General features: G+C 52.2%; 7 protein-coding genes across 7 annotated transcripts; 4 read left to right on the top strand and 3 right to left on the bottom strand.

The window, feature by feature from the left end:
• Positions 1-10,099: 10,099 nt before the first annotated feature.
• Positions 10,100-11,272, bottom strand: COL26b_001599 (uncharacterized protein; the record flags this gene model as incomplete). Its single annotated transcript, XM_053174545.1, has 3 exons — positions 10,100-10,958; positions 11,030-11,177; positions 11,248-11,272. 3 exons carry the CDS (start codon positions 11,270-11,272, stop codon positions 10,100-10,102), a joined length of 1,032 nt encoding a protein of 343 aa, XP_053041476.1.
• A 239-nt stretch (positions 11,273-11,511) lies between these two features.
• Positions 11,512-13,253, bottom strand: COL26b_001600 (uncharacterized protein; the record flags this gene model as incomplete). Its single annotated transcript, XM_053174546.1, has 2 exons — positions 11,512-12,296; positions 12,365-13,253. 2 exons carry the CDS (start codon positions 13,251-13,253, stop codon positions 11,512-11,514), a joined length of 1,674 nt encoding a protein of 557 aa, XP_053041477.1.
• A 508-nt stretch (positions 13,254-13,761) lies between these two features.
• COL26b_001601 (uncharacterized protein) lies at positions 13,762-15,141 on the bottom strand (the record flags this gene model as incomplete). The annotated part of the gene is made up of 1 exon (XM_053174547.1): positions 13,762-15,141. The coding sequence occupies one exon, from the start codon at positions 15,139-15,141 to the stop codon at positions 13,762-13,764; it is 1,380 nt and encodes a 459-aa protein (XP_053041478.1).
• A 346-nt stretch (positions 15,142-15,487) lies between these two features.
• Positions 15,488-16,581, top strand: COL26b_001602 (uncharacterized protein; the record flags this gene model as incomplete). Its single annotated transcript, XM_053174548.1, has 3 exons — positions 15,488-15,957; positions 16,022-16,173; positions 16,235-16,581. 3 exons carry the CDS (start codon positions 15,488-15,490, stop codon positions 16,579-16,581), a joined length of 969 nt encoding a protein of 322 aa, XP_053041479.1.
• An 838-nt stretch (positions 16,582-17,419) lies between these two features.
• COL26b_001603 (uncharacterized protein) lies at positions 17,420-18,845 on the top strand (the record flags this gene model as incomplete). The annotated part of the gene is made up of 4 exons (XM_053174549.1): positions 17,420-17,578; positions 17,637-18,236; positions 18,293-18,511; positions 18,807-18,845. The coding sequence occupies 4 exons, from the start codon at positions 17,420-17,422 to the stop codon at positions 18,843-18,845; spliced, it is 1,017 nt and encodes a 338-aa protein (XP_053041480.1).
• Positions 18,846-19,214: 369 nt separating this feature from the next.
• Positions 19,215-21,310, top strand: COL26b_001604 (uncharacterized protein; the record flags this gene model as incomplete). The annotated part of the gene is made up of 5 exons (XM_053174550.1): positions 19,215-19,935; positions 20,003-20,192; positions 20,256-20,658; positions 20,731-20,852; positions 20,938-21,310. 5 exons carry the CDS (start codon positions 19,215-19,217, stop codon positions 21,308-21,310), a joined length of 1,809 nt encoding a protein of 602 aa, XP_053041481.1.
• Positions 21,311-23,846: 2,536 nt separating this feature from the next.
• Positions 23,847-24,242, top strand: COL26b_001605 (uncharacterized protein; the record flags this gene model as incomplete). The annotated part of the gene is made up of 1 exon (XM_053174551.1): positions 23,847-24,242. The coding sequence occupies one exon, from the start codon at positions 23,847-23,849 to the stop codon at positions 24,240-24,242; it is 396 nt and encodes a 131-aa protein (XP_053041482.1).
• Between the last annotated feature and the right edge of the window lie 901 nt (positions 24,243-25,143).

The following is a 25,143-nucleotide window of genomic DNA, read 5'->3' on the forward strand; positions in this document are numbered from 1 at the left end:
ATGGCAAGGATGAGCGCCCACTGCCCAGATATCCGCAAGGCGGTTCGCACCTGCAGTCTGCAGTGGTCAATCGTAGTCGTAGCGGCCTTCAGCAGGTCAGGGTTCATTCACCTCTCCCGGTCTGGTCAGGCAGTCTGGGGAAGAGGGAAGGATGAGGCAGGCCTGGCAGGAAGGACATGCATGGTGGGAGTCAAGGTGTTGGCAGGCACGGGTTGGCTGGAAAGCTCGTATTCTTAAGATGATTCTACGGCGGCAACACTGGGCGGGCTTCCTGGTTGGAATGCCCATTGCCATGTCATGGGCCTGTGGACAGCACTGCGGACGACTGTGGATATGGACTGACATGGGTGGGTTTGGCCGTTTTCCCTCTGCACCATCACTTGCCCGAAACTGGTCGAAACCGGGATGTGAGCAGGGATAGCCCTCCCAAAGGGGACAATACGGTAGGCGTTTAGCGGTGTTTTTGTGCACATATTTCGGCCTATCGAGCAGCCAGGCAAGGAATCTTATTACTGCGTAAGTGCAAATCAAATGGACCTGGAAGTGATGGGCATCGGGAGCACGGAGTGAGCAAGCAACCGAGTGGTGTAGTGTACTGCGGTAGGCAGTAAGGCATCCGTACCTGACAGGCAGGTGGCAGCTGCAGCGGCGCGCAGAGCTCGGGAAGGAAGCGCAAAGAAAAGAATTGAGGAAGGAATAAAAAGAAGGTTGGCGCCATCTTCGCACGTGTAAACAGACTAATTCTTACCTGGCAATCTAGCTTGTCAAAGAGATACGAACCGATGGCGTTTATTGGATTGACAGAATTCCTGCTTTGGCTGCATAACTAGCTAGTGCCTACCTTACTTAGGTACTCGTACTCAAGCAACCACCTCAACACTGCCTATGTATTTATACCTATGTAAGAAGGTAAGCCGCCTGAGTCTGGACCTGATTTGCACCGCTCTGCTGCAGATACGCGGACACATACCTCACACCTAGGTACCCGACGAGCCATCGCCCGGCGATGGCACCCTGTGCGGTGCCCGTCGGTCGGTCGATTCCAGGCACTCAGCGTTTGCTGCGTTGCCCTGTACAAAACCCCCAGCGGATCGGTCGGACCGCAATGCGACGAGGGTGTGGTGATTGCTATTGCCACCACCATCTCTGCCCGCTTTTAAGCTTGCTGCTGGCGCTTCCTTCAAGGTACCTACGGATACGTACCTATCGAAGAGGCACGTATCCATTCTCTGAGTTGTCGCTGGCCCATGCGCCATCGTGGCCGCACAGGTGCATCTTTCGTCCATCTTTCAACCTTTCAACGTTATCTTATCTTTCCTTCCGCTAACGCAGCTGCCTCCTGCCAGAATCATGGGATGGGATGGGCCAGTCTGGAGCCCAGCCCTGGCTATTCCCCTTCGCTGGCGGTGCTGATTGGCGCTTTCAGCTTCGAGATAACCTCATCGCACCCTCTACTGCGGGTACAGCAGACGAATTCGCCATCGGACCTCTGTCATGTCTCGATTCGCATGCACAAATTCAAAGACCGTTGACCGGACTGAAACCAGCCACCTGACGACTGCGGTCCACTTGTCGCCAAGCTGGAACACCATTGCCATAGCGCAGTTTGCGGCATCAAAAAAAGACACCCGTCGAGAAAGCAGCGGCCAGTCCAAGGTCCATCAACGGATGCTCTTGTCTCACAGTTAGTGTTACGCGCGCTACTCCAAGCTCACCGCGGCTCTGGTGTTGCTCGAGTGCCAACTAAACGCACTCGGGGCCCCCAATCCTTCTGCAAGTCCGGCAACGTCGGGCTTGACTCTTGTCCGCCGTTCCAATCCAAGACACAAAACCCCTCGCACCCCTCACCCCACCACGGCGGGAAACCAGCATTGTCGTTCCACCCAAGGCCCATTCCCAACCACCCGGAAGCTTGCCAACAAACGTCCACCGCCCAATCTGACCGTTTTCTCTGTCCAGCAATACCAAGCCGGGATAGCCTATCCATCGCCGCTGCCAAAGACGGTCTCTTGGATCTTGGCTCCATCCAACTCCTCACCGCAGATCTTCGTGTCCATCTCCCGACCACTCGTCTGCACCGTCGCCCCGAATCCTACCTTGAAAAGCTCCGTTTCCCTCGTTGCGCCTCGCCATTGGCTGAGCGACCTTTTACCACGAGGTCTGGAAGTCTTTTGGCACCTTCCCTGGTCTCGACGCCGCTTGCCCTAGAACCGCCGCCACCGTTCCACGAATGGTAGTGGCGGCTGTGTTTGAGAGGTGCACAATGGATGCATTTTACCTAGGAATAGGGCGAGTCAGATCATGTCCATTCCTCAAAAGCGATGCTGATGACGGAATCAAGCAGGTCTCAATATTTGCATTCGACATCTTCAGAAATGCATCGGCCGCAAATACCCATGCTTCGTGGCTGCGCTAGTCGGCGTTAGTCTCACCATCAAGCATGCCAAATCGTGATTACGCAGAGACGGTTTCCCAACCATGACTTCACCATTTTGAACAACGCACAACCCATGGGATTGATCTTTTCAGTCTGGTTTCGGCTGCGAATGAGGCCATCAATAGTTTGATGGTCACGATGTTGACACATGCCGCGCAAAACGATGTTGCTCGATCCGGCGGACGTATGGCCGATCTCATCGAACGAACACATGGATAACCGCATTGAACTCGTTGAAATGCAATGTTACTTGCCATCCCTTTTGTCGTCTTCGTTGACGTTTCTGTTACCCCTATCCATTTTGGATCATCAGAAGCATCTGCGCGGATAACAGGACTCTGCCAGTTTATCTAGGAAAACCACATGCAGAGGCAGAGGAACCTGGGACCGAGAGCTACCAGTGGTCATCGAATAGAGCTCCGTTCACAAAGACGAAAGCGAGCTGAAAGATCGACAAGTCGTCGGAACCGTGAAATCAGCTCTGTCCTCGCCCGTGGGTAAACATCCGGTGTTGTTATGCTTGCACAAGACTTCTATCGACAGCAACCCAACATCCTTCTCAAGTAAACTGAAGTCGTGTTTGAGAATCACTCCGAAGTCCTTGCTCGAGTCTTCTTTGCCTGGAGCCAAGTTTCACCGCATTATCTTGCTAGTCCTTACAAGCACCGTTCCATCTGTGATCTGCTCAATCATGTCGATCAAGTGCACGAATTCGTACCCCCTCCTAAGCCAACCCAGACGCCTAGGAAGCCCTCACAGAAACTGCCCTCGCAGCCAAGGAGCGCCCTTCTAAGCACCTCTCCTAGCTAGAGGAAGTCCTCAAGCCTAAGCCCCAGCTGAAGACGTCTTTGCCTAGATTACGCCTGACGACCTAGTCCAGCTCACCGAAGTACACCAAGTAGTACCGGCTGATGCGTCCCAAGGACATGGCTTTGTGCTTCTCCGCTTCCTCGCTGCAAAGTGCGAAGCAGATGAAGCAAAGTCTCTCGATAAGGTTACCGGCTCTGAGGTACTTGAGCTTCTCGCCCTGGGAGCGAGGTTCATGGCCTTGCATGGTACAGTTGCCAGACTCCGTCTCTCTTCTCTCGCTGATAGATCGATTCAGGGGCCTGGGAGTGTAATCTCAACTGTTGCGCAAGGCTCGAACCTCTTCGAGGTGCACCCCAGATGACAGCGGAACCGTTTTCTGCCGCACAGAGCTTGGTCGTAAGATACCATATGCTTGGGCCTGACATTTGCGTGGCTGGAGCATCGCCGTCTCGGGGATATTTCTCAGTTGGCAGTCATCAGCAACCCCTGGGGCTCGGTCTCATTGGCATTGTGGCTTGAGGACATATCTGGCCCGGTTTGGCGAGCATGGCTTCGGTTGGTCTTATCCCGGCGTCCTATGTCACAGCCAGTTCGAAGCGTCCATCTGGATCTACAAGACTCAAGGGATTGGGTCAATGTTGAATCGTGTGAATAGGAACCAGCCGGGATGGCGCCCTCTTCTAGAATCAGCCTCCATGCTCGAATACAGACTCGTACCGTCATGGACGTGCCGTGATTATTTTCGGTGAGGGAGAAGATGCGCTTCAGCATGGTTCCTGGTCTCCAGGTTGGACGAAGCTGACGAACGTGGGGCCACGGTTGTAGATGTCGATGGTCGATGGCTATATCTGCTGAACTCGTATTCATCAGCCCACGGATAGTAATCGCCAAGTTAGAACAAAGATGTACGCAAGAGAGAGAGGAAGTAGATCCAAGGGGATGGCGCGGAGCGACATGGACTCGGCTGCAGCGATGAAGGGACGGGTCAGGCTGGATGAGAATACCAGATGGTTGCATATGACGTTAGCCGAGGAAGATGGACAGGCAGATATAATTATATGCCCCAACGGCGCCATGTAACCCGCTTTTGTGCTCCCTATTCCAACCTGCTTTTAGCTCCTGCCTATTAACCCAAGAGTCAGGCTACGGCTGAGACCATCACCAGTGTAGCGCTGTCGGTTGACTCGCCTCCAGGAGGCCAAAGCCAGGGAGAAGGAGTAGTCTGAGAAGATGGGGCGCGATGATAGCTCGGATACGGCCTCTCCTGAGAGCGATGTAGCACATGTAGCACAGTCTCTATCATTTTCGCTTCAAGCGGAGACGCCTGACCAAGTTCATGCCATCTAAATAGCAGGCAGTGTCTTTGGGGATTGATACCACCAGCCAGACGCCGTGGAGTCGAAGCCACTCTCAGACTGCGTAGAGGGTACGACAAGGCTGGCGACAAGAGGGATATCGGATATGGCAGAAGCATGGCCCTGATTCGCGGTGCAGACGTCGCTGGGTGTGATGGGCTCGTTGATGGTGTGTCCATTGAGGATCGGGCGCTTGGCGGCCTGTCACATAGAACGTCTTTTTGATTCGTGCATGCTGTCAGCGCAACGATGGTCGGCGTGTAGCTATATGAGTTGGGCTTCAACCGTATTGAGAGGTTTGACAGCTGTTTGACCACCTTGCACCGCTCCCTCGCGTCACCGTCCCAGATAACCAAGCTCCTTACAACGCATCCTCGAAGGCGCCCGTTTACTGCAGGCTCTGACCCTATGACTGCTAGTCATCTGGTCGCCGGCTATTTATGGGTTGAGGCTGAAGCTCAGGAAGTTCCTGTGCAGGGGTTATGGGTGGTCTCCTCTCCTTGGCTGCTGCCGTGATGGCGTAGGCCGAGGACATCAAGTCCGCGGTTTCCGAACAGCGGGATTTGCTTTCAAAAGACAATGCATGGGGTACCGTAACCGCCTGGACTCCACATGAGTCTATTGCAGATAAGGTGTGTGCCAGGTGTAACCCGAGATCAGGCGCTGCTTCACCGATGCTTGATTCGTTGCCACCGTTCTCGTGGTAACGTCTTGTGGAGATTGCGAAGGGCCATATCGCGACATCCATACCGGTTCCAGCAAGATACGGATGATTACACCAATAAATAAGTGTTACATCCCTCCTTCAAAACGGTATCTCGCTACGTGGGGATACACGCAGGGGGGGCCGGGGTGGCACGATAGAGAATCAGGCTGCGCGGGTTTTAACATAGATCAGGCTGTGTCTTTTCAGTGTATAAAGCTCGTTACCCCCACCATCAAAATCTGAGGCTTTGTCACAGCAATTCTGACAGCCTTCTTTCACCGATTCCCCCACGCCATCGTTCTCCAAAATGAGCGGCTCTAGCCTCAGCCGTTGGCGCCAGCGTTGGCTGGTCGCTCCTATCATCCTCGCCAACGTGCCTTCAACACTCGCTCAGGGGCAATTCGAAAACTTCTTCCAAGGATGGGATAGCATCATAAAAGAGTCTCTCGATGAAAATTGCTCCAGTCAATTGAACAATTACAAAAAGAACCCTGATACGAAATGGTTCGTCGTCGACTGTATACTCGACGATTTCTCAGAATCTCGAAAAGCAGAAGGAGCCGCCGCTGCACTCACGTTCGGCATGGCGCCGGTGGTTCTCCAGAGCATCGGGCCCAACAACTCCGAGACGAGCCTCTTGTTCATGCGTCGGCCTCTGCTTGCTTTGCTCCTCGCCATCTCGTCACCCTGGCCGCGCAACCCAAAAAGCAAAATCCACGACAAGATATATGCAGGAGAACAATCGACGGCGACGACACCGTCTGTGAAACAGTCAGAAGATCAGCCCGACGAGTGGCCAATCTGGCCTGACAAGGAGAGCAAGGGCATGGCAATGATGGTGTTATTCGTCGAGTACGCGCTGGCACTGGGAGCGGCAGCCAATGTGGCGTTGCTGTCATACCAGCTCGGTCATTTGGCGTTCTTCGCGTCGGCGAACAACACATATGACCCCGTCCTATTCACGTACTGTTCGCTACTCATTCATCTCGTTGGTATATTCAGCATCTTTCTGAACTTCCGGTTGGACGATGACGATGAGGACATGAATTGGTTTGAACGGTGGCTTTTTAATGAGTTCCAGCTATCTGCTTACAACGCCCCGTTGCGACTCAGAAAACCGAAATCGGAAGTTTGGAAACCTTTGCGGTTGTTCATAAAATGGATTCTGTCAATTGCGCCAACCTTACAGGTGCTCATGGGAACAATCATGTTGTCTGGCTCGCTCCTTACCGCCCAAGGCGATGCCCGTACCTGCCTGTTCAGGTACATTGGCAGTACAATCGTTGCTCGCGGTCTGGTCGAATACGAACTCTGGTGTTTGATGCGCAAAGACGATGATACGAATGGCAAGCCGGGCACCCATGAGAAGACCGAGACGGGATTCTCAAATGCTCCTCTCATCCGCAAATTAAGCTGAGAACAGTTTTTGGTCCAAAAAGACGTTTCTTACTTCTAGAAAGAGTTCGGGAATACTGTAGGAATAATGGAATTCGGCGGACGGCTGGGTGGGTGGGTTAGGTCTTGGAGCGACCTGAGGGGATTCGGAAGCTTCTTCACCAGCTTCTTGAGACAGCCTGCGGTCGTCGGCGTATAAATGAGATTCACGTACGCTGGATTCAACTTGCGGCAACAGAAACATATGTCGTGGATAGCTATCATGATATTGATGGCCGGGGGGACGCATCGTTGCGATTAATAGAGACTAAAAGATGTCGAACAATACAAAGCTGCCGATGCACCTCAACCAGCCTCACACCGTCCTCTACCCGCCCTGTCGGTGAACTAGCTCTGGAGGATAACCTTTACCTTGCGACTCGAGAATCATCGACATCTCCTTAGCCATCCTCGAGACCGAGGATCCGCTAGCCATAATCCGCGACGCTTCTTTATATAAACGAGGCACGCTGCGGCCGCTGTGCAGGAGACCGACCCCAGTGATACGAGGTCTTCTATGGTTTCTGACCTCCAACCAGCCGTTCAAAAGATCCGCGTCAACGACTTGGTCGAGCCGGATGATCTCCGTGCTCGAAGTTCCGACGCTGACCCCGCTTCCGGCGGAACTGGGATCTTGCTCAAAGATATCTGCGTACACCACCATGTAGAGCACGCATATCAAGACGCTTAGAATGTCAAGTATTGTCGCAACTCTGGTAGTGCGGAAGTACTGAAGAACCTGCGCTGCATAGTACAAGCAGTGCCTTGCTCTGCCGACGTTCTGCGGTATGATGTCCAACAGTTCGGACCGGGCGTTGCTGTGGCCTGCATCTGTCGTCTGCCATTTGCTGTAGGAGTTGAGTAGCCGCAACGGTGTAAACGAGCAGATGGAAAGAACTCGAGACAGCAAGGCGAAGTCGTTCGAGTTGGTACCGGCGTCCGTTCCACGCGGTACCTGAGAGCACCCTACTTGAGACAACGCATCGAAAGCTTTCTGGGAGAGCATTGTCCCCATTCCTAGAGCTAGACCGGGTTGACTGGCAGTACTGCCGACAGAGCCAAGTCCCATCGCTCGTAGCAAATCGCTCTCGGCAGCTTGCTGCACGATGGCCGAGAGCAGGATTGTAGACTTGGCCGGTTGGTCCAGACTTGTCGGCACTACATCGCCGAGACCAACGCGTGCAATTAGAGCACAGATAGTTGATGAAGGCTGCGGTGGCGGGTGAAGGTGCCACTGCTCGTAACTCGATGACCAGTGCGCATCAGCTGTGGGCACCGGAGTTTGCAGCTCGGCAATTGAGAGCAAAGGAGGAAGCATGAAGAATGTTGCCTGGAGGCATTCCCACCCTTTTTGTGTAAGTCAAGTCGCCGAGGGTGGGTTTAATGAAGATGACTTACTCCAAGTAAAGTGTATGATCCGACGTTTGGATTCGGCTTGAATCCACTGGGACCATGCGTGGTTCGCGTCTTCAGCGGATGTATGCGTGTGCATCAAAGTGCCCTCTCGAGACAGAAGTTGGCGACACAAGGTGACGAGGATATTCCGGTGGAATTGCACCTCCATGACAATGTTCCACTCGCCCGAGAGCCACTGGCTCTGATGAAACAGCAATAGAGATTGTGCGCATGTCAGAACGTCATGGCTCGAAAGCTCTCGAATCTGCAACAAATTGAATGTCGCATCAGTACGATATCATGAGGAATATTTTGATGATGGGCCTTACGTCTCTTTTCAGCATGTGCTGGGCAATTCGCTGCAGTAGTAGAACATGATCTTGATGGTGGTGCGCTAAGGAGTATCGACTGCCGAGACACACCACACTGAGCACCAGCTGCCACATCTCAGACGACGCCTGGAATGTCGGTTTGTGTAACAAAGGCATGCGTGGATGAAAGTGCTCAAAATACAATTGCATATAGGTATCAAGGTATCGCAAGGATGGGAAGTTGGCGTCAAGTCCCTGGGCTTCGTGCTGTGGTAGTCGGGCTTTGATGGCTTGGATCATGTGTGCTCGCGTTTCTGCTGTCATAGGAGGTACATGAGGAATGTGCTCGGCGATCAGGATGTCTTCTTCTTCTGCTGTCAGGTTGTCTGGTACATTAAAGACCTCAACGACCTCTACGCCTACTCTTGGTGTTGCTTTGGCTCCGAAGCTATTCTGCACACTCTGGTCATCCGCAGATTGACCGACGGCAGCCAAGGCGGCGTCTCCGAAGCAGAAGTCTGTCGATGTCCCAGGCCCAAGAGAGGGCACCGGCGAGAAAGGAAACAGGAATTGCGCCGGGGTCAAGAGGGCATCCCAAAGGAGGTCTGGCTCGAGCGAAAGCTGGTCTGAGACGCAAGATTGCGAAATAATGGGCTGCAGGTGCTGGCGAGGCGGAGAGAGGGCGGCGGATACGTCGTCATCGGCTGCAGGTTGCGCAACGAGGATAGTCTCGTTGTCAACACAAGCTGGTTGGTACAAGCAGCGACGACCTTTGTTTGTACAATTGGTACAAGGTGCCGGCCTGCGACCATCGCAGCGTTGTTTAGCTTTGGCGCAGGCTTCGCACGCGCGACGTTGGTCTCGTGAGGAATTATCATCATTGGTTTGCGTCCATTCAGCGAGGACTGCAGTGCCATGTGTGCGGACATGCCGTTTCAAGGTGTCCCTTTTCCCGCCGAAAGTCAGTCACAGACACACGAGACATACAACATGTTGAATACGCGCTGTCTAAGGCACGGAGAATACATACCTCCGGGAGAAGGCTCTCTTGCAGATGTTGCATGTGTGAGAACGACGGCCGGAGTGGCGGTCCAGATGCCGACTTAGATGTTCGCGCCGACGGAAGGTCTGCCCGCATTCGGGACACGGCAGTGATGCGGAGGGGGAGGAGGAGGGGGAGGATGGGGGGCCATTGTCGTCACCGATGCCATCGGCAGCGCCATCGTTATCGGTGTTATCGCCTCTATTGGCAACTGCGGAGGCACGCGATCGCATGTTGAACGATGTAGTGAAGTGTGAAATTGCGGTATGTCTGCGGAGCAATAGGGGAAATGTTGGGGTTCCGAAATCTCGGGGCGGCGGCGGGGGTGGGGGAGCCCGAAATATGTGGAGAATGCGGCGGGGCCGCGGGGGTGGAGGGACGCCGAGAAGCGACTCCCGTCTTGCACTCTACCGACCGCCACCGCAACTCGTTAGTGTTGAGGAGACGAGGCACACTCTGTCTCCTCAATCAATATCGGTAACACTTGCATCAGTAGGTCAGATTGCCTCACATGTGAAAGAAGCCGGCACAGCTGAAACGTTATGAAAGACATCGTATTGCTCTGAAGCCGTCAGTTGAATCCTTTGTATTATAATCATGTTGCAATTTTCAGAAGAGTATATCCAATGTACCTAGATGCAGTGAAGTCACCTTGGAACCCGTCTTCCTCTCGACCGCTTGCGTAGCTGGGCTTACATCCACCGTCCACGGCTTGATCGGCGCCTCATCGTGCAAGCACCAGATCACCTTCTTGGGCTCTCCCAGAAGCTTCGACACTTGTACCGCGAACTGCGCCGCCGACCCATCAAACGGCCGCCCGTTCAAGTTTGCCCGCCCAGCAATCGCCTGAATGAGCACGTCTGGCTGTGGCTGCACCGTCTTCAATATTCCATCGTATGCGCCCAGATGCCCGTTCCACAGCAGTGTCTTGCCCTCTCCAAACAGGAAGTTGTACATAAGCTGCCCTCCGTCAAAGTGAGACATACATCCCCTCGCCGGACCGTTGACGTAGTCGACGAATGAGCGCATGCCCGAGTCCACAGCGTCACGAGGTATGTGGTCGCCGATCTTGAGGAGGCCGTATTTCATACCGAATGTGATATCCAGTGTACAAGCGTACTGGCTTGCTCCTCCAATGTATTCCTTGCCCGTATCCATGATCGCAGGCACATCTGCATGCGAGCCACCAGGCATCAGACAGTGCAACGAAGGCCAGACATGGACGGAAGCCGCGGCCAGTTTACCATCTGGAGCCGCAGGTGCGCCTGGTGGCCCAGGAGCGATGTCAACTTCACCACGAGCCGCGGCGCGGCGACACTCAAGAGGGAAAAGAGGAATGCGCTCGCCACCAGATACCGGGATCAATTGGTCCTCGGGCACTCCAGCTGACCGAAGGACGTTAATAGCTTCGCCGTTGGCAATTACATGCGCTCCGGTTTTGATTGCGATCTTGTCGGCTCCGGGAAGACTGAGAGACACCTAGTGAGCCGGTTTTGTGTGTGCGAAGTGATATGATTACAATGCTAGTGTGACACTCACTGGTCAAAATGTGCGTGGGAGATGAAAATGTAATCCGCTTCAGTCACATCGTCGATAGCCAACACTTTGGGCAGGACATCTGGTCGCTCAAGCCATGTGTCCAAGAAGATGACGAGGCCGTTGGCTTTCACGCGAAACGTGGTGGCACCTGTATAATTAATGAGCCTCATGAATCCCGGCTGGGCAGTCAACAGACACTGAATGTGGTGGCAACTTACCGAACCACTCGATTGTTGCATCCATGCTGTGAAGTTGTTGCCGGTCAGCACCGCGGAGTGGCGAACGAAGCAAGTTACAGTTCAGATTGAAATGGCTTCGTCTGGATTGAATCTTATGCATCCACCTAAATATAGCCAGGTTGGAATCGGAGACCCTCCGGTGACCAGGCCCGGGGACCCCCGCAACTCCGCACCGCAAGACGAACTTGTCCCACACTTTCGGGTTTGCTGAAACTATCCCGTCCAACGCAGCCTTTGTGACTACTAAACGACTTTCAGAATCCTGTTGACAAGCCGTGTCCAGCCATCATTTCTGGCTTGTGTCAATGATCCTCGCCAAGCGACAATCCCGTCGGGCCTCACAAGCACACCGCCAGACCCGTCTACACCGCGGTACTTCTCCCATTGCCCAGTCTTATCTTGCCATTCATCTTGTCCAAAAACCACCACTTTCACCCTGTCGTCGTCGATCCTCTCCTCTAGCGCATTCTCTACGAATAGGGTTAGTGCGTCCAAGTCCAAGAGATCACGCAATGCCACTGTCCTGTCGTCGCGCGTCACCCACGCATGGGGCAGATGATGCCCTGGAATCGTCGACATATAGTACGTGTGATGTACTAGTGTGCCGTCTGCGAGCTGTTGTCCTCCATGTGTCGCTCCACCCCCAGAGTTGATGTCTGCGCTTGGGTAGAACCAGCCTACTTCGTACCCTGGTGCCTTGAACTCGGTGTTCAATGCTTGCGATGCCAACTGGATAAGACGCTGCTTTTCTGCATATTCGGGGTGTACTTTGTCGAAGAATGCCGTGCCTGCCGCGAGGTTCTCGGCCTGACTCTGCGACGCGCTAACGCCCATGACACGGTCAATCTGGCCTGAGTGAGAGCGCATGTTGTTGAGACTGGTCTGTCCAACGCGTTTTCCGACCTCTGAGCGCTCCTCGTAATAAGTGTCAAGGAGACTGTCATAATGCCTGCTTGAATCCTTGAGAGCCATGGACAGTTTCCACACAAGATTATTTGCGTCTTGTATACCAGAGTTCATTCCCAGGGCTTTTCCAGAATCAGCATTGTTCGAAGATCATGTCATATGTGACATCAAATGCGTGTGGTTTACTTACCGCCCCATGGTGGAATGCGATGAGCGCTGTCGCCCACCAGGAAATGACGTCCGACACGCCATTGCGATGCGTAAAGAGCATTCACCGTCCACTCGCTTAGGGAGATCAGCTCCATGTTGAGGTCCGGTATGCCGATGGTCTTCCTCGCTCGAGCCAGTGCCGTCTCGGCATCAAACTTGGTTGGGTCGTCTGCTGCCTGGGCGCAGACAAACATCCATTCCTCTATTTCTGGACTGGTCATCGCTTCTGGCCAGGGTCCCAACTGATAAAGGTAGCCGGTGAGCGTGCTGCCCCCCATCGCTGGGTTCGTGAACCAAGTTATGAAGTTGCGGTTATCGGGATGTAGTGCTCTGATCGGAGAGCGAATATGTGCGCTTATCATGGTCAAGAGGTCGCCCTCGCCGCTCCACTCGAATCCCAGCTGGGTTGTGAACTGACGACCGCCGTCCGCAACAATCACGTACGTCCCTCTGTGCCGGGAAACGTCACCCGTGCTGCGGTTCTTCACAGTAACTTCCGCGAAATCGCCATGATCCTCTGTCGTCAACACCTCATGGCCGTAGAAGATTTGATGAGGATTCAACTCCACGGCGCGTCGTTTCAAGATCGGTTCCAATTTTATCTGCGGCAGAATGCAGTATCTCGACGGGCTGTGCTGGGCGTATTCCGCTGCGTATTGGCCGCGTCCCCACGCATCTCTGGAGAACACTTCTTTCCCCTCTTCTCCAAGCGACGTATACCAGGCGGTTCGTCCGGCTATCTCGGCCGGTGCTGCAATGGCGTAGACGTCCTCTTCAACTCCCATGACACGAAGAATCTCGGTCGTACGCTGGTTGATGCCGCACGCTTTTGGATGGATTGAAGTTGACGGATGGCGTTCGAAAAGCATATTTGATATGCCTCGCAAAGACAGTAGTATGGAACATGTCAGGCCAACTGGGCCGCCGCCAATGATGACAACAGGAACGACTCTATTATCTCCTTCACTGGCCATGGTTGCAAGTCTCACTGATCAATTAGCTGAAACATGTAGCGAGAGCATGCTAACGATATATCAGATGTACGAAGAAAGCGAAGGTTAAAATAAGTAGCGCAGGTGTTCCGTGGCACACCCCGCACGAGAGAACTTGCCTCACTACACAATACGACGCTGCAAGGAGATTACGAAAGCACCGTGTCATTGCTTCTGTTGATGAAGCGGCGGGGTTCCCCGTTTGCTGCGGAGAATATTCCGTTGCGGAAAATGTGCAACAACACATGAAGCGGGTGTTCGTTCCTAGGACATCCGTCGCAACATGGTGTCGGTAAAGCAAATCCCTCGTCATGCTACACTCACAGCATCCTTCGCGTTTATGTACACATTGACTCAATTGCTAGATACAGATCTCTTACGTGCACTACTTCTCATGCGATACATAGTCTACCTTCACCACGGTTTTCAAGCCAACAGTCTCCAAGGCTGAAACAAACCATCCCATCGCGGTCAATGCCATTCCAATGAAACCTATGATCATCTTGCCCGACACCGTCGTCAAGTCCAGCGAGGTTACACTCTCACTGGCCTTCACCATCTTGAATGCGCGTGGGTACATCTCCGCGTCGAATGTGCGCACCAAGGCGGCAAGCTCTCCATCAGACGGCACGTCCTTCTCGAATGTTGCTTGGTGAAAAAGCTCGACAAGATTTCCAGCATCAGTCAGTGCCTGGTTTGCACCCATACCTCGGCCCGGCGTCATTGGATGCACCGCGTCGCCGAGGAGGATCACCCGCGAATTCTTGTCGATACCATTCCGCCAATCCGTCTTAGGCTTGAAGGAGCTGGTCACAAGACCTGTCCGGATAGCCTCGGTGGCCGATCGTATGATAATTTCCAAAGGTTCGCCGTAGCCCAGGTCGTTTCGGAAGTAATCTATAAGGAGAGGAATTATTTTTTGAGGGTTCGAGCCGGCCTTCGCTATCAGCTCGTCTCCCCGAGCTCTGGGTATACCGACTGACCAGAACAACGTGTATGACTCTGTATCACCGGTATTAAGGTCCTTCTTGGCGTCGTAGACAGATGAAAATCCAGCAACGTCTTTGCCGCCCAAGAACATCACCGAGCCAGATTCGACGAGCGACTCGGGCAGCTCATCCAGTACGGATCGTGAAATGGTGCCGCGAGACTGAATCAAGGTCATGGCCTCCAGCTTAATCTTGTTATTTAGGCCAACCTGCCGGTTGACCTGGCTGCCGCTACCGTCTGATGCGATAAGAATGTCGGCCTCCTGTGAAGCTTGGCCATCGAAGTACAGCAGCACGCCGCATTGCTCGCCCGGCATGAGCTCAAAGCGAGTGAAGGTATGGCTGAAGTGAACCCGCCCTTGAACAAGTAACGGCTGCAGGAGAGCACCACGCAGTCCCGTTCTGGGTATAGCCTGACTCTTGGGATACAACTTGAGATCGCCTAAGCGTAGGCGAGCCGCGAAAGTCTTGGGGTCAACAATCGTGGGCGCTTCCGCCTGATCACCGGCCCAAACCTCGCGGATCAAGGACCAAAGTTCAGGGTCGGAGACTGTCTTCAGAGCGTTCAAGCCATTGGCGCTGATGCGGAGCTGATACCCGCCACGCTCTGAGTTGAAGGCAATGGTATCACGTTCGAAGACCTGGACATCGAATTTTCCAGCTGGGTCTTTCAGCAAGCCGTTGGCGACGGCAAGTCCAGAGATGCCTGCGCCAATGATGGCGACTCGAATTTTGCGATGATTTCCTTCGTGAGGAAGAAACTTGGACGAGACCATGGTGACTAATACGGTTAAAGTGAATGAAAAGGCTATCTGCGTGACAACCAACCGCGGTAGTTAGAATGAAGAGACATTTCCCATCTCGGAAGCCACGAGGTCTATCTAAAGTAATTATCGCCTGTGCCAAGAGGCCCGCATTGTGGTCTTGTTGATTGCTCTGGAGGTACGGCACAACACCACATCGGAATACCCCACAATGCGGAGGCATCCGTATGAAGCACGGAACCTTGGACGACGGCGTCATGTTCCTCTCCTCACCGTAAAAGCATCCACCCACCGTACGAGGGCTTCTTGTGTGCTGCCAACACCCAACGCATCTGACGTCTGGAGACACGGAACAGCCATGGCAACAATCAACATTTCAGGAATAGCCGTACCCCGCCTATGCTTCGGAGTGGGAACCCTCATGAAGTGGGCACCCGGCCACACTCACCCACTTCCTACGGACAGCAGCGTCGAAATTCAACAAGCGATTTACGCGGGCTTCCGCCACTTCAATACTGGCGATATCTACACCAACAACGACAGCTTTGCGAAAGTCCTCCGCCACAGCAATCTCAAACGCTCCGAGATCTTCCTATCCCTAAAGATCAACACCTACGCATTGTTAGGATGTCGAGGGCGCGATCACATGATCCAAGCCGTAAAGCAGGAGGTTGAGCGGTTTGGGATATTAGAAGGTTATGTCGACATTCTGCAGTTGCACTTCCCGCCCCGCGGTTACGCTGGGAACATGACAAATCGCGAGGCATGGCGTGTGCTGGAAGATCTCAAGGATCAGGGAATTGCTCGCATTGTTGGCGTGTCGAATTGGTATGTTGTCAATAACACGACCATGTGATGTAGGAAGATCAAGGCTCACGAGCGCGACTTGTAGGACCTTGCCCGATTACCATGACATCTTCAACGCCAGAGACCTTAAGCACCCTCCGCAGCTGAACGAGTACGAATTCAATCCATTCTTGCTGTCTGACCCCAAATTTCGGCAACTCCGCGAGTTCGAAGTCAAGCACAATGTTGTCGCAATGAGTATGAACACCATCCAGCCAAGTCTTTGGGGAATGAATCTCCCAAGCTGACAGCCGCGCAGACTACGGGATTTTGACAGCCGTTAACGGTCGCTTGGCTAGTCAAGATAGCACAGCATTGTTACAGAAGTTGGAAGAGCAGTCAAAGCAGACGAAGCTGTCCACAGCTGATCTGCTGCTCAGCTGGGCATACTACCGTCTTGGCGGCATTCTCGTGACATCTACATCGAAGGCAGATCGCGCTAAAAAGACCATCGAGCTTCTTTCGGCTAAAGATGCGCCAGTCGATGGTCAGATCTACGAGGAGATTGAGAAGGCAGCAGCACTGGATGGCCCCGAAGGTAAGGTATTCTATGGCCATCCTCACATGGAGAAAGCTCGCCAGGAGCATATGAGCGCTCAGAAGTAGGATAAGCAAGTAGTAATATCAATATCTACACCTATTAACTCAAGATGGCCTGGACACCCTATCCTTCCTATCCTTCATAGTCATTGAATCACACGTGAGCCTTCAAAGCATGTGCGCCATTAATCGACACGTTTCGCTATCGTGTCTTCTACTGTTTTAACGTAGGCTATGGAATTTTCATGATATGACTTCAACCCCGCGTTAATATTCTCTTCTACAAGAGACTCAACTACCCCACCGCCACTTGCCTTGAGAGTTTCGGCACCCCACCACATCCTGCGACGTCACTAGTGTTTCCCCGCGCACTCATTTCTCAGGAACCATACGTTATAAGCTTTGCCTACACTACGAATTTCCAAACAAAGCATCTCCAGGCGAAAATTGCCATGTCTTATCTTGTGCTCTTTGGTTCCCTCGCGCTCCTTGCCATCAGCTGGCTGCTCAGCCACATCCGTTCATGTCTTTCACTCCCTGGAGCGTACGGACCTGCACTCGCCAAATGGACTGACGCATGGTACATCTGGAAAATATGGCAGGGCAAGTATGAGGCATACGACATCGAAGCACATAGGGAAGGCTGTAAGTGACTACTATTTGGCTCTACTCACTTCCTGGCCCGTTACTCATGACCACCAAAGCCAGGAAAATCGTTCGGATCGGGCCTCGCATGTACAGCATCGATGACCCGGCCATGGCCCGTGTAATCTATGGCATCTCATCTCCTTTACCAAAAAGCAAATGGTACGATGCCTGGGGAGATCCTCGCATCCCGAATCACAACCTATTCAGCGCGCGCGATCGCGCCGTGCATGGCCTCATGCGCCGCAAAGTCGCCAGCATGTACTCCATGTCGACAATCAAGTCCTACGAGCCCTATGTGGACAGCTGTGCTGCGCTTCTTCTGAAGCGTTTCGATGAGTTCGCCGAAAGCGGAGAGACGTTCGACCTGCAGCAGTGGATGCAGTGCTATGCATTCGATGTGATCGGTGAGATCACGGTGAGTTTGGTGTTGGCTTGTTTGCCCGATTGCATCAATTTTCTAAATTTCATAACAGTCCGGCAGACGAGTGGGTTTCTTGGAATCTGGCGGACAAGATGTCGACGGCATCATGCGAGGTCTAGAAAACGCCAATGCCTTTTCCACACTTTCGGGCGTCAACGCTGTCCTACTGCCAATACTTTTTATCCTTTACGGTAACCCTGTTCGTGGTATCGCAAGTTTTGCGCGAAAGCTCCAATCTGAGAGCGATGAAATTGACATCAAGGAAAAGCATGGCGGAGAGACCTTCCTGGCAAGAGTTCAACGACTGCAAAAGGAAGACCCGGAGGAATACGAAAAGTTTCGTATTCGAACGATTACTCTGACAGGAAACGTCGCAGCCGGTAGTGACACCACAAGCATCTCTCTAACAAGTGCGCTATATCACCTCCTCACCACCAATGGTGTCGCAGAGCGCTTGTACGAAGAGCTCGATTCTCAAGGCTTCTGCTCTAGTCTCGACGAACATATCACTTTTGACCAAGCCCAGCAACTTTCGTACCTCCAGATGGTCATCAAAGAAGCCCTGCGACTCCATCCAGCCGTCGGCTTGCCCATGTGGCGCGAAGTCGTAGGGTCAGGTCTGGACGTCGATGGAACCCATTTTCCACCTGGGGTACGTCTTTACAACATGGCACAGCCGCATGAAAATTTACTGACAGCTTTTGACAGGCACTCATCGGTGTCAATCCATGGGTAGCGCACCGGGACACAGATGTCTTTGGCACGAACGCCGCAGACTTCGTACCAGAACGGTGGGATCCCAATTACACCTCCTCGGAGACATTGGCGGCCATGGAGCAGTACTACCTGCCTTTCGGAGCGGGCGCAAGGACCTGCATAGGGAAGCATATATCCCACCTGGAGATGGTGAAGTTGATTCCAGAGCTGGTCAGACGGTATGAGTTCAAGTGTATTAGTGGGGGGTTGAAGACAATGAACAGGTGGTTTGTTAAACCGCAGAAAGTGCTCTTTAGCGTCAGGAGGAGAGGAACCAGAGCTTGAGTTTGAATAGCACAGTAAGGTATCTACAGCTTGTCTAATAGTCAAAACGAAGTTAAGAAGTCCCCATCCATTATTGCGGGTGGTATGCTACTGTCTTAGACAACTTCCGCATGGCCTTCTACTATTCCAGTGTTGTAACTGAACATAAGTTAAGCTCACAAGCTAATTCTAGTTTCTCTAGGTCAAGATTCAAATGGCTCGATGTCTGGAGAGCGCCTAAAGTGTACGTCTTATTAGTTTGTTGTGCGATTTAAGCGAGCTGTTTGGCCAATCTGGAAAACCAAGCCACCTCACGTCAAAGACGACAACGGGACAACGCTCGCTCTCCGTCTCTCCCCACCGGGGGCTCCCCCCATCGCAAGTCAAAGAGTTCAGCACATCCTTGCTCATCCCGGTTTCTGACCTGGATGCAGCGCGTCTCCGATTGCGGGGGTGGGGGGCCCGTCTTTGGAGTATCGCAAAACCAATCTGGGGATTGCGGAGTTCTCAGTAAGTAGTATACTTTATAATACGTGGAAAATTGTTTACATTTCAAAACTTCAGATATTTTCATTATCATTGTATGTTGAACTACGAAGAACTTAACACCATGGCACAAACTGCACAGCCGTTCTCTGTACCCGTCTTGTTTACCGAGCTCGACCATGAGCCAAAGAATACCTGGATTGCCTATGGCTCTTCTGAGAGGCGAATCATCTCCAAAGGATGGACCAAAGACGAGGGTCGCAAGGCTTTTGCCGTCGATACGGTCTGGGAGAAGGATGTCCGCATTCCGCTCCGAGATGGTGTCGAGCTGTTGGCTGACGTTTTTCGTCCGCTGACATCTGACGACAAGCCTGTCCCAGCCATCATGCCCTGGAGCCCATACGGCAAGACTGGAACCGGTATGCAGCAGCTCGACATGTTCCCGTGGAGAGTCGGCGTGCCTCGCTCTGCGACGAGTGGTCTTGAAAAGTGGGAGGCTCCTGACCCTGCTGAGTGGGTCGCCCGCGGTTACGCTGTTGTCAATATCGACGCTCGAGGGTCTTTCAAATCCGGCGGGGATCTTCACGTGTACGGAACCCAAGAAGGCCGTGACGGATATGACTGTATTGAGTGGATTGCGCAGCAACCATGGTGCAACAAGAGGGTCGCCATGGCCGGGAACTCATGGCTTGCGACAACGCAGTGGTTCATCGCTGCTGAGCAGCCTCCTCATCTGACTTGCATGGCGCCTTGGGAAGGGCTTGGAGACTACTACAGAGAGTCTATATGTCGTGGTGGCATTCCTGACCATGCTTTCTGGGACGTGTTGATGGGGTGGGCATGCGGTAAGCGTTGGGTGCTTCTCATGTGGGTGTTATTTGCGAGCCTTTTCTAACGTAAAATTTGTCATAGGACCTGGGATGCGCGAGGACGTTGGCGCGATGGTGGAAAAGTATGGTACTTGGAACGACTATTGGGAAGACAAGAAGCCGAAGCTCCGCAACATTACTGTTCCGATGTATGCCACTGCCAGCTTCTCAACTGGGCTACATACCGAGGGATCAGTCAGAGGATTCCAGCTCTCTCGATCATCTGAGAAATGGTACGTCTACCGTCGGAGTGAGGCGCATTAATATCCACTCTAACTGCTGAAACGCCGAAATAGGTTGCGCTGGACGGCAACCCAGGAATGGCACGACATCTACAAGCAAGAGAATCTTGACGACTTACAGCGATTCTTCGACAAGTACATCCTCGACAAGGACAATGGCTGGGAGACTACGCCCAGGGTCCGATACTTACTGCTGGGCTACAATCGGCCAAGCATAGTCAACGAACCGGCTTCGCAGTTTCCGCCGGCCAAATTCAGGTACGAAACCTTGTTCCTTGATGCTACAGGCGGAGCTCTAGGACACCGCAATCCCCCAACTGAGAGCGCGTTTGAATATCAAGCGGATTCGCCTTCTGACGATGGATGCTCGTTCATCCACACCTTCGAGGAATACACTGAGCTGTCTGGTGTCTCGAAGGCTAAAGTGTACATGTCAACGATTGATCATGACGATATGGTAAGTTTTCCGTTCAGGGGGGCCATTTGCGTGCGTAAATCGTAATGCTTACATCTGAACGAACTTCTACAGGATGTCTACGTTGTGCTACGCAAGCTGGATAAGAACGGCAAAGCACTGTGGCACCAGAACATTCCCATGGAAGACCTCCCAAAGGGCACAACAGTTGACGATATTCCGAACGAGAACATCTGGTAAGTTACAACCGTGCTTAAGTTTATCATCATAGTCAGAAACCATACGCCTCAGAACCCTCTAACACAGGCAAATTCTCTGCAGGCGCTACATTGGACCCAACGGCCGGCTTCGTGCGTCGCATCGCGCCATCGCAAATGAGTCGCTTGAGGGCCTTGATCAAGATGCATACATGGAACTAATGGGACCCGCGTACGTGTACCATCCACATACCGCACCACAAGCATTACGCCGCGGCGAAGTTGTCGAGCTTGAGATTAGTCTCTGGTCTGGTGGTATGATCTTCGATGCTGGAGAATCTATGAGGCTCGAGGTCAGGGGTCGTCTTCCAATTGTGCCCGAGTTTGAAGGTTTGGACAAGCGCATGGTGAATTACAATGTTGGGCGGCATAGGCTGCACACAGGTGGAAAGTATGAGTCTCAGTTCTTGGTGAACCTATGGAGGAGCGGCAAGTAAGGGCCAGACAGATTCGGTGTTTTGCGTAGCTTATTTTGAGTAAACATTGCTTAGATCTAGCTATTCAAGACATCTTTATACTGACTTGCATCTCTGTGTTTTCCAAGAAGGCGGAATACACCGATGCCGTCGGCCATCAGGTTACTGAAGGGTATCGGCATAATTCTACCCGACTCACGGACGCATGACAAGATCTCAGAGAAGCTCCTATTATCTCTTCGTAATTTAAGTGATGCTCTACGCTAGTCATCCCGAACGATGGCTCGGCGGGGATTTGCCACAACCTTTCGACACCATATTCTTCGGCTGTTCATAATCCTATCTTGATGATCGCACCGGAACCCAACTATTCTGTGTCAGTACTCAGGCCCGACATAATGCGTGGTCCTTGGAGAAATTCACTTCAAAGGTACTTGGTTTCGGCATGGGCATATGGGCCGGAATGAACGACATTACGGCGGCTTGGCATGCCGGTGGCATAAGATGTCTAAATCGCCTACAGCAACAGTGCCATGGACTCTGTAAAGACGATTTCTTCCCATCTTTGAACTAACACATTGGCGTCTTTCACTGGAACATTCATGAACCTAATGGGGGCGGCATTAGCGGCGACGATCAATCCAGTCACCATTCATAGTCAACTCCAACATGGACATCCGCCACATACGACCATACCCATTGGAAAACTCGGGATCCCGTCCGCTCTCCCATAGATAAGCCAATGAGGGCTGGAGTAGTAGTCGGGTCGGTGACGACCGGCGAATGCCCGGTGTTGTATGTCTTTTTGCTGCGTCCGTTAGGTACTCAACTGAGTGAAGGTACTTCAGGTGTCAGTGCCTTCTTTTCGATTCATGTCACAACCCGGTTAAACTTTTGTCTTGGATATGATGTCTTTTGAAATAGATCTCAGCTATATTTACTCAGAAGTTGTGGTTGTAGGTTTCAGCATCCCTTGTGGACAAGGAACTTGGCTGGCCACGATCACAGGGAACCCTAACCCCCTTAGTGACGTGTCACTCTTTTCTCAGAGAACCTCGAGACTTGACCGCTATCACATACACGACTGAATTAGGGTAAATAGATGTAGATGAGCAAACTGCTGCTACTCGCGTCTACGAATCCTAGCAAAGTGGATAATTTCCCGGGCCACACAGCCCTTCACTCGGCTTATCAGCACACCCAGAACGACTTGCTTACGTTCCCAAGGTCACATCTACAATTACGGGAACAAAGTGAGAATGACTGAATGATGCAATTTTGGCTAGAACGAAGATGGTATATAGGTGACTTGAAAAAAACAAATGAATGCATTTAGCAGGTTTGGCAAACGTTGCCAGCGCAGACCTGCCCCTTGTCCGCGCACGACTCAAACTGTTTATAAATGGTCAGCTTGACTGGCTCTGTCACTCCACGCAATATGAGATGATGGACTTACATAGTTCCATGTCATTTTGTCCCTGCCTGGGAAGACATTGCACTGTACAATATTGTTCCCAGAGCACCCAAAGGCGTCCTTGTACACGCAGTCTTTGCCCTGATCGGCCTGCATCGCAACCGTTTGGCAGTTTCCGGTGTTGCAGACTTGTCCTTGATCGGGGCATGATGTCTCCTGCGTAGAAGGGTCAGCTTTGGTTGTTCTTGTTGGAGGGCGGCTCGAAGCAGGGAGCTTACAAAGTTCCAAGTCATCCCAGTGTTGCCTGCGAAAACATAGCACTTTACCACATTGTCGCCTGAACAGTCTATGGCATCCTGAACATCGCAGCCTTTGCCTTGATCTGCTGCCAATGCGGCCGTGGCGAATAGTGGGAGGAGGAAGGAGAAGCGCATTGCGAAAGTACGATGTGAAAGAGGGCAACTGTTCAATCAAGAATGACGAAGTGCAGTAATGACGATGTAGTTGAGGTGATTACGTCTGATCTTTGTGAATGCGGAAAGTCGGGCCCACGCACCTGGGCAGGCCATGTTCTTTAACTCTCTTGACCGGTACCATCAGAGCAACTCCCGTAAACTAGAGTTTGCACAATTTTCGACAACACATCGAATTTGTCTTGGCATTCAGGTACAATCCCATTAGTCGGATAGGCCGACGAGCATAATTGAAATTTTTATGCATAAGCGAGTCAGGAACCGTCAACTGCCTCGCATTTTTAATAGGGGAAAACGAAGATCATAGGTGCATTGACATAATTTTCTAAGGCCTTTCACAGCCACGTTGATTAATTCGAGACTCGAGTCAGTTATGAAAATGTCTATTAGATTGATCTCCTGACAATACACGGCTCTAAATGGGTTCCCCGAGTTTATTCTACCCCAGCGAGCCTAAATTACAGGCTAAACTTACCTTTACCAGTGCTTCAGACAGAGCACATAAAGCCTACAGCTCAGAACCCTCCGGTTGTGCTGAATCATGTTGCTGTCAAGAACCGATACCGAGTCTTCGGGATAAAGACATAACAACTGGCACAGCACATCACCAGGTCTCTCAGCGCACATCTTGTCTCTCCACAATTCAATCCATCTTCTACTTCTAAGAAACATGAAGCGCCACATCGAACTCAACAGCTTGCGAGCCACTGCCGCAGCCTTCCTTCTTGTTCAAGGCGCCAACGCCGGCAAGGTCTACTGCGCCAATGCAGAGGAGAAAGTCGTGGCCGAATCAAATTGCGACGGCACCGCACCACCAGGAACCTTCTACATGTTCAACAGCGAAGAAGAACTCGGCATCGGCTCCAAAGTCTCACTCAAGAACGCCGAAGTATACGACAGCAACGAAGCGTTCGAGAAACGACACGAACTATTCCCGGCCGATGAGCCCATGCAAGATCTCGAGGACAATGGTTTTGGGAAAAGAGCCTGTGGAACCGGAGCTGGAGGTGGTTATCGTGGGGGTGTATTTGTTCCTATTATTGTTCCCGTTATTATTGGCGGTTGAATAGGCTCGTTGCGCGCCTGTCCAACACACAAACTTGTCCCCTCGCGCTTCAGCTGAGGATGGTCAACCGAGCGATACCCCTGAGTTGAAAAAGCAATACATCTGATTCGTTACATCTTCAAAGTTCAGCGCCACAAATACACAACGTGACTACCTTCCCCGTGATATCGTATGATCGGTTTGAGACAGCCCCCGTCGGCTTGACACCGTTCTGTTCTTATCTAGACCGTTGAACGCCATTTCCGTATCCTGCCGGTCGTAACGCATTTACTATGGCACTTTACTGCGTAAGGCGTTGGTCTCCGGTCGTTCGTCTCAAATTCGTCTCATGCTCGCAACTTTGATGACACACTGATCACCCTGCTGCCTTGTATTGCTGCGGTTGCAGGGCCCAAACGGCCCCCAAGACATGAGCACATTTAAGCATTTTGAATGCCCACTTGCTGCGACTTCTTTAAAAATAGTCTATTTCAAGGGTTCATCAGAAGCTGAGCTGAGCTGAGTCGCTCGTGAGTGGATCGAGTTGTGAATAGTGTCGCGATTACTCATCGCCCACCTGCAGTAGCCTTATCAAGAAGGAGCTGAAGGGTAAGCGACACTTTTGTCTCAACAACTCCACAACTTAGCGTATACGAGCCAGTCTTTAGAACCCTTAAGTGAGACCAATGTCAGCTTGTAACCACCAAAGGGGTAAGGCTATTTCACTCCAGATGGTTGCAAGTCAGAGTTAGTCTTACTTACAGAAATTGCAATTGCAGCTGCCTAATATCTGGCGCCACAGTGCAACCCAAGGGATAGGGCGCTTAGTAAAAGAAAGACATCGTGAAGTGACAAATGCTGGGCCACCATTCCCGGAAAGACTCGGGGTCACGACGTTCCTTCGATCAGGCCTCTGTCCCTT

The sequence above is a fragment of the Colletotrichum chrysophilum genome (assembly GCF_026319265.1).
Source record: "Colletotrichum chrysophilum strain AFK26 chromosome Unknown scaffold_7, whole genome shotgun sequence".
In the NCBI taxonomy this organism is placed as follows: domain Eukaryota; kingdom Fungi; phylum Ascomycota; class Sordariomycetes; order Glomerellales; family Glomerellaceae; genus Colletotrichum; species Colletotrichum chrysophilum.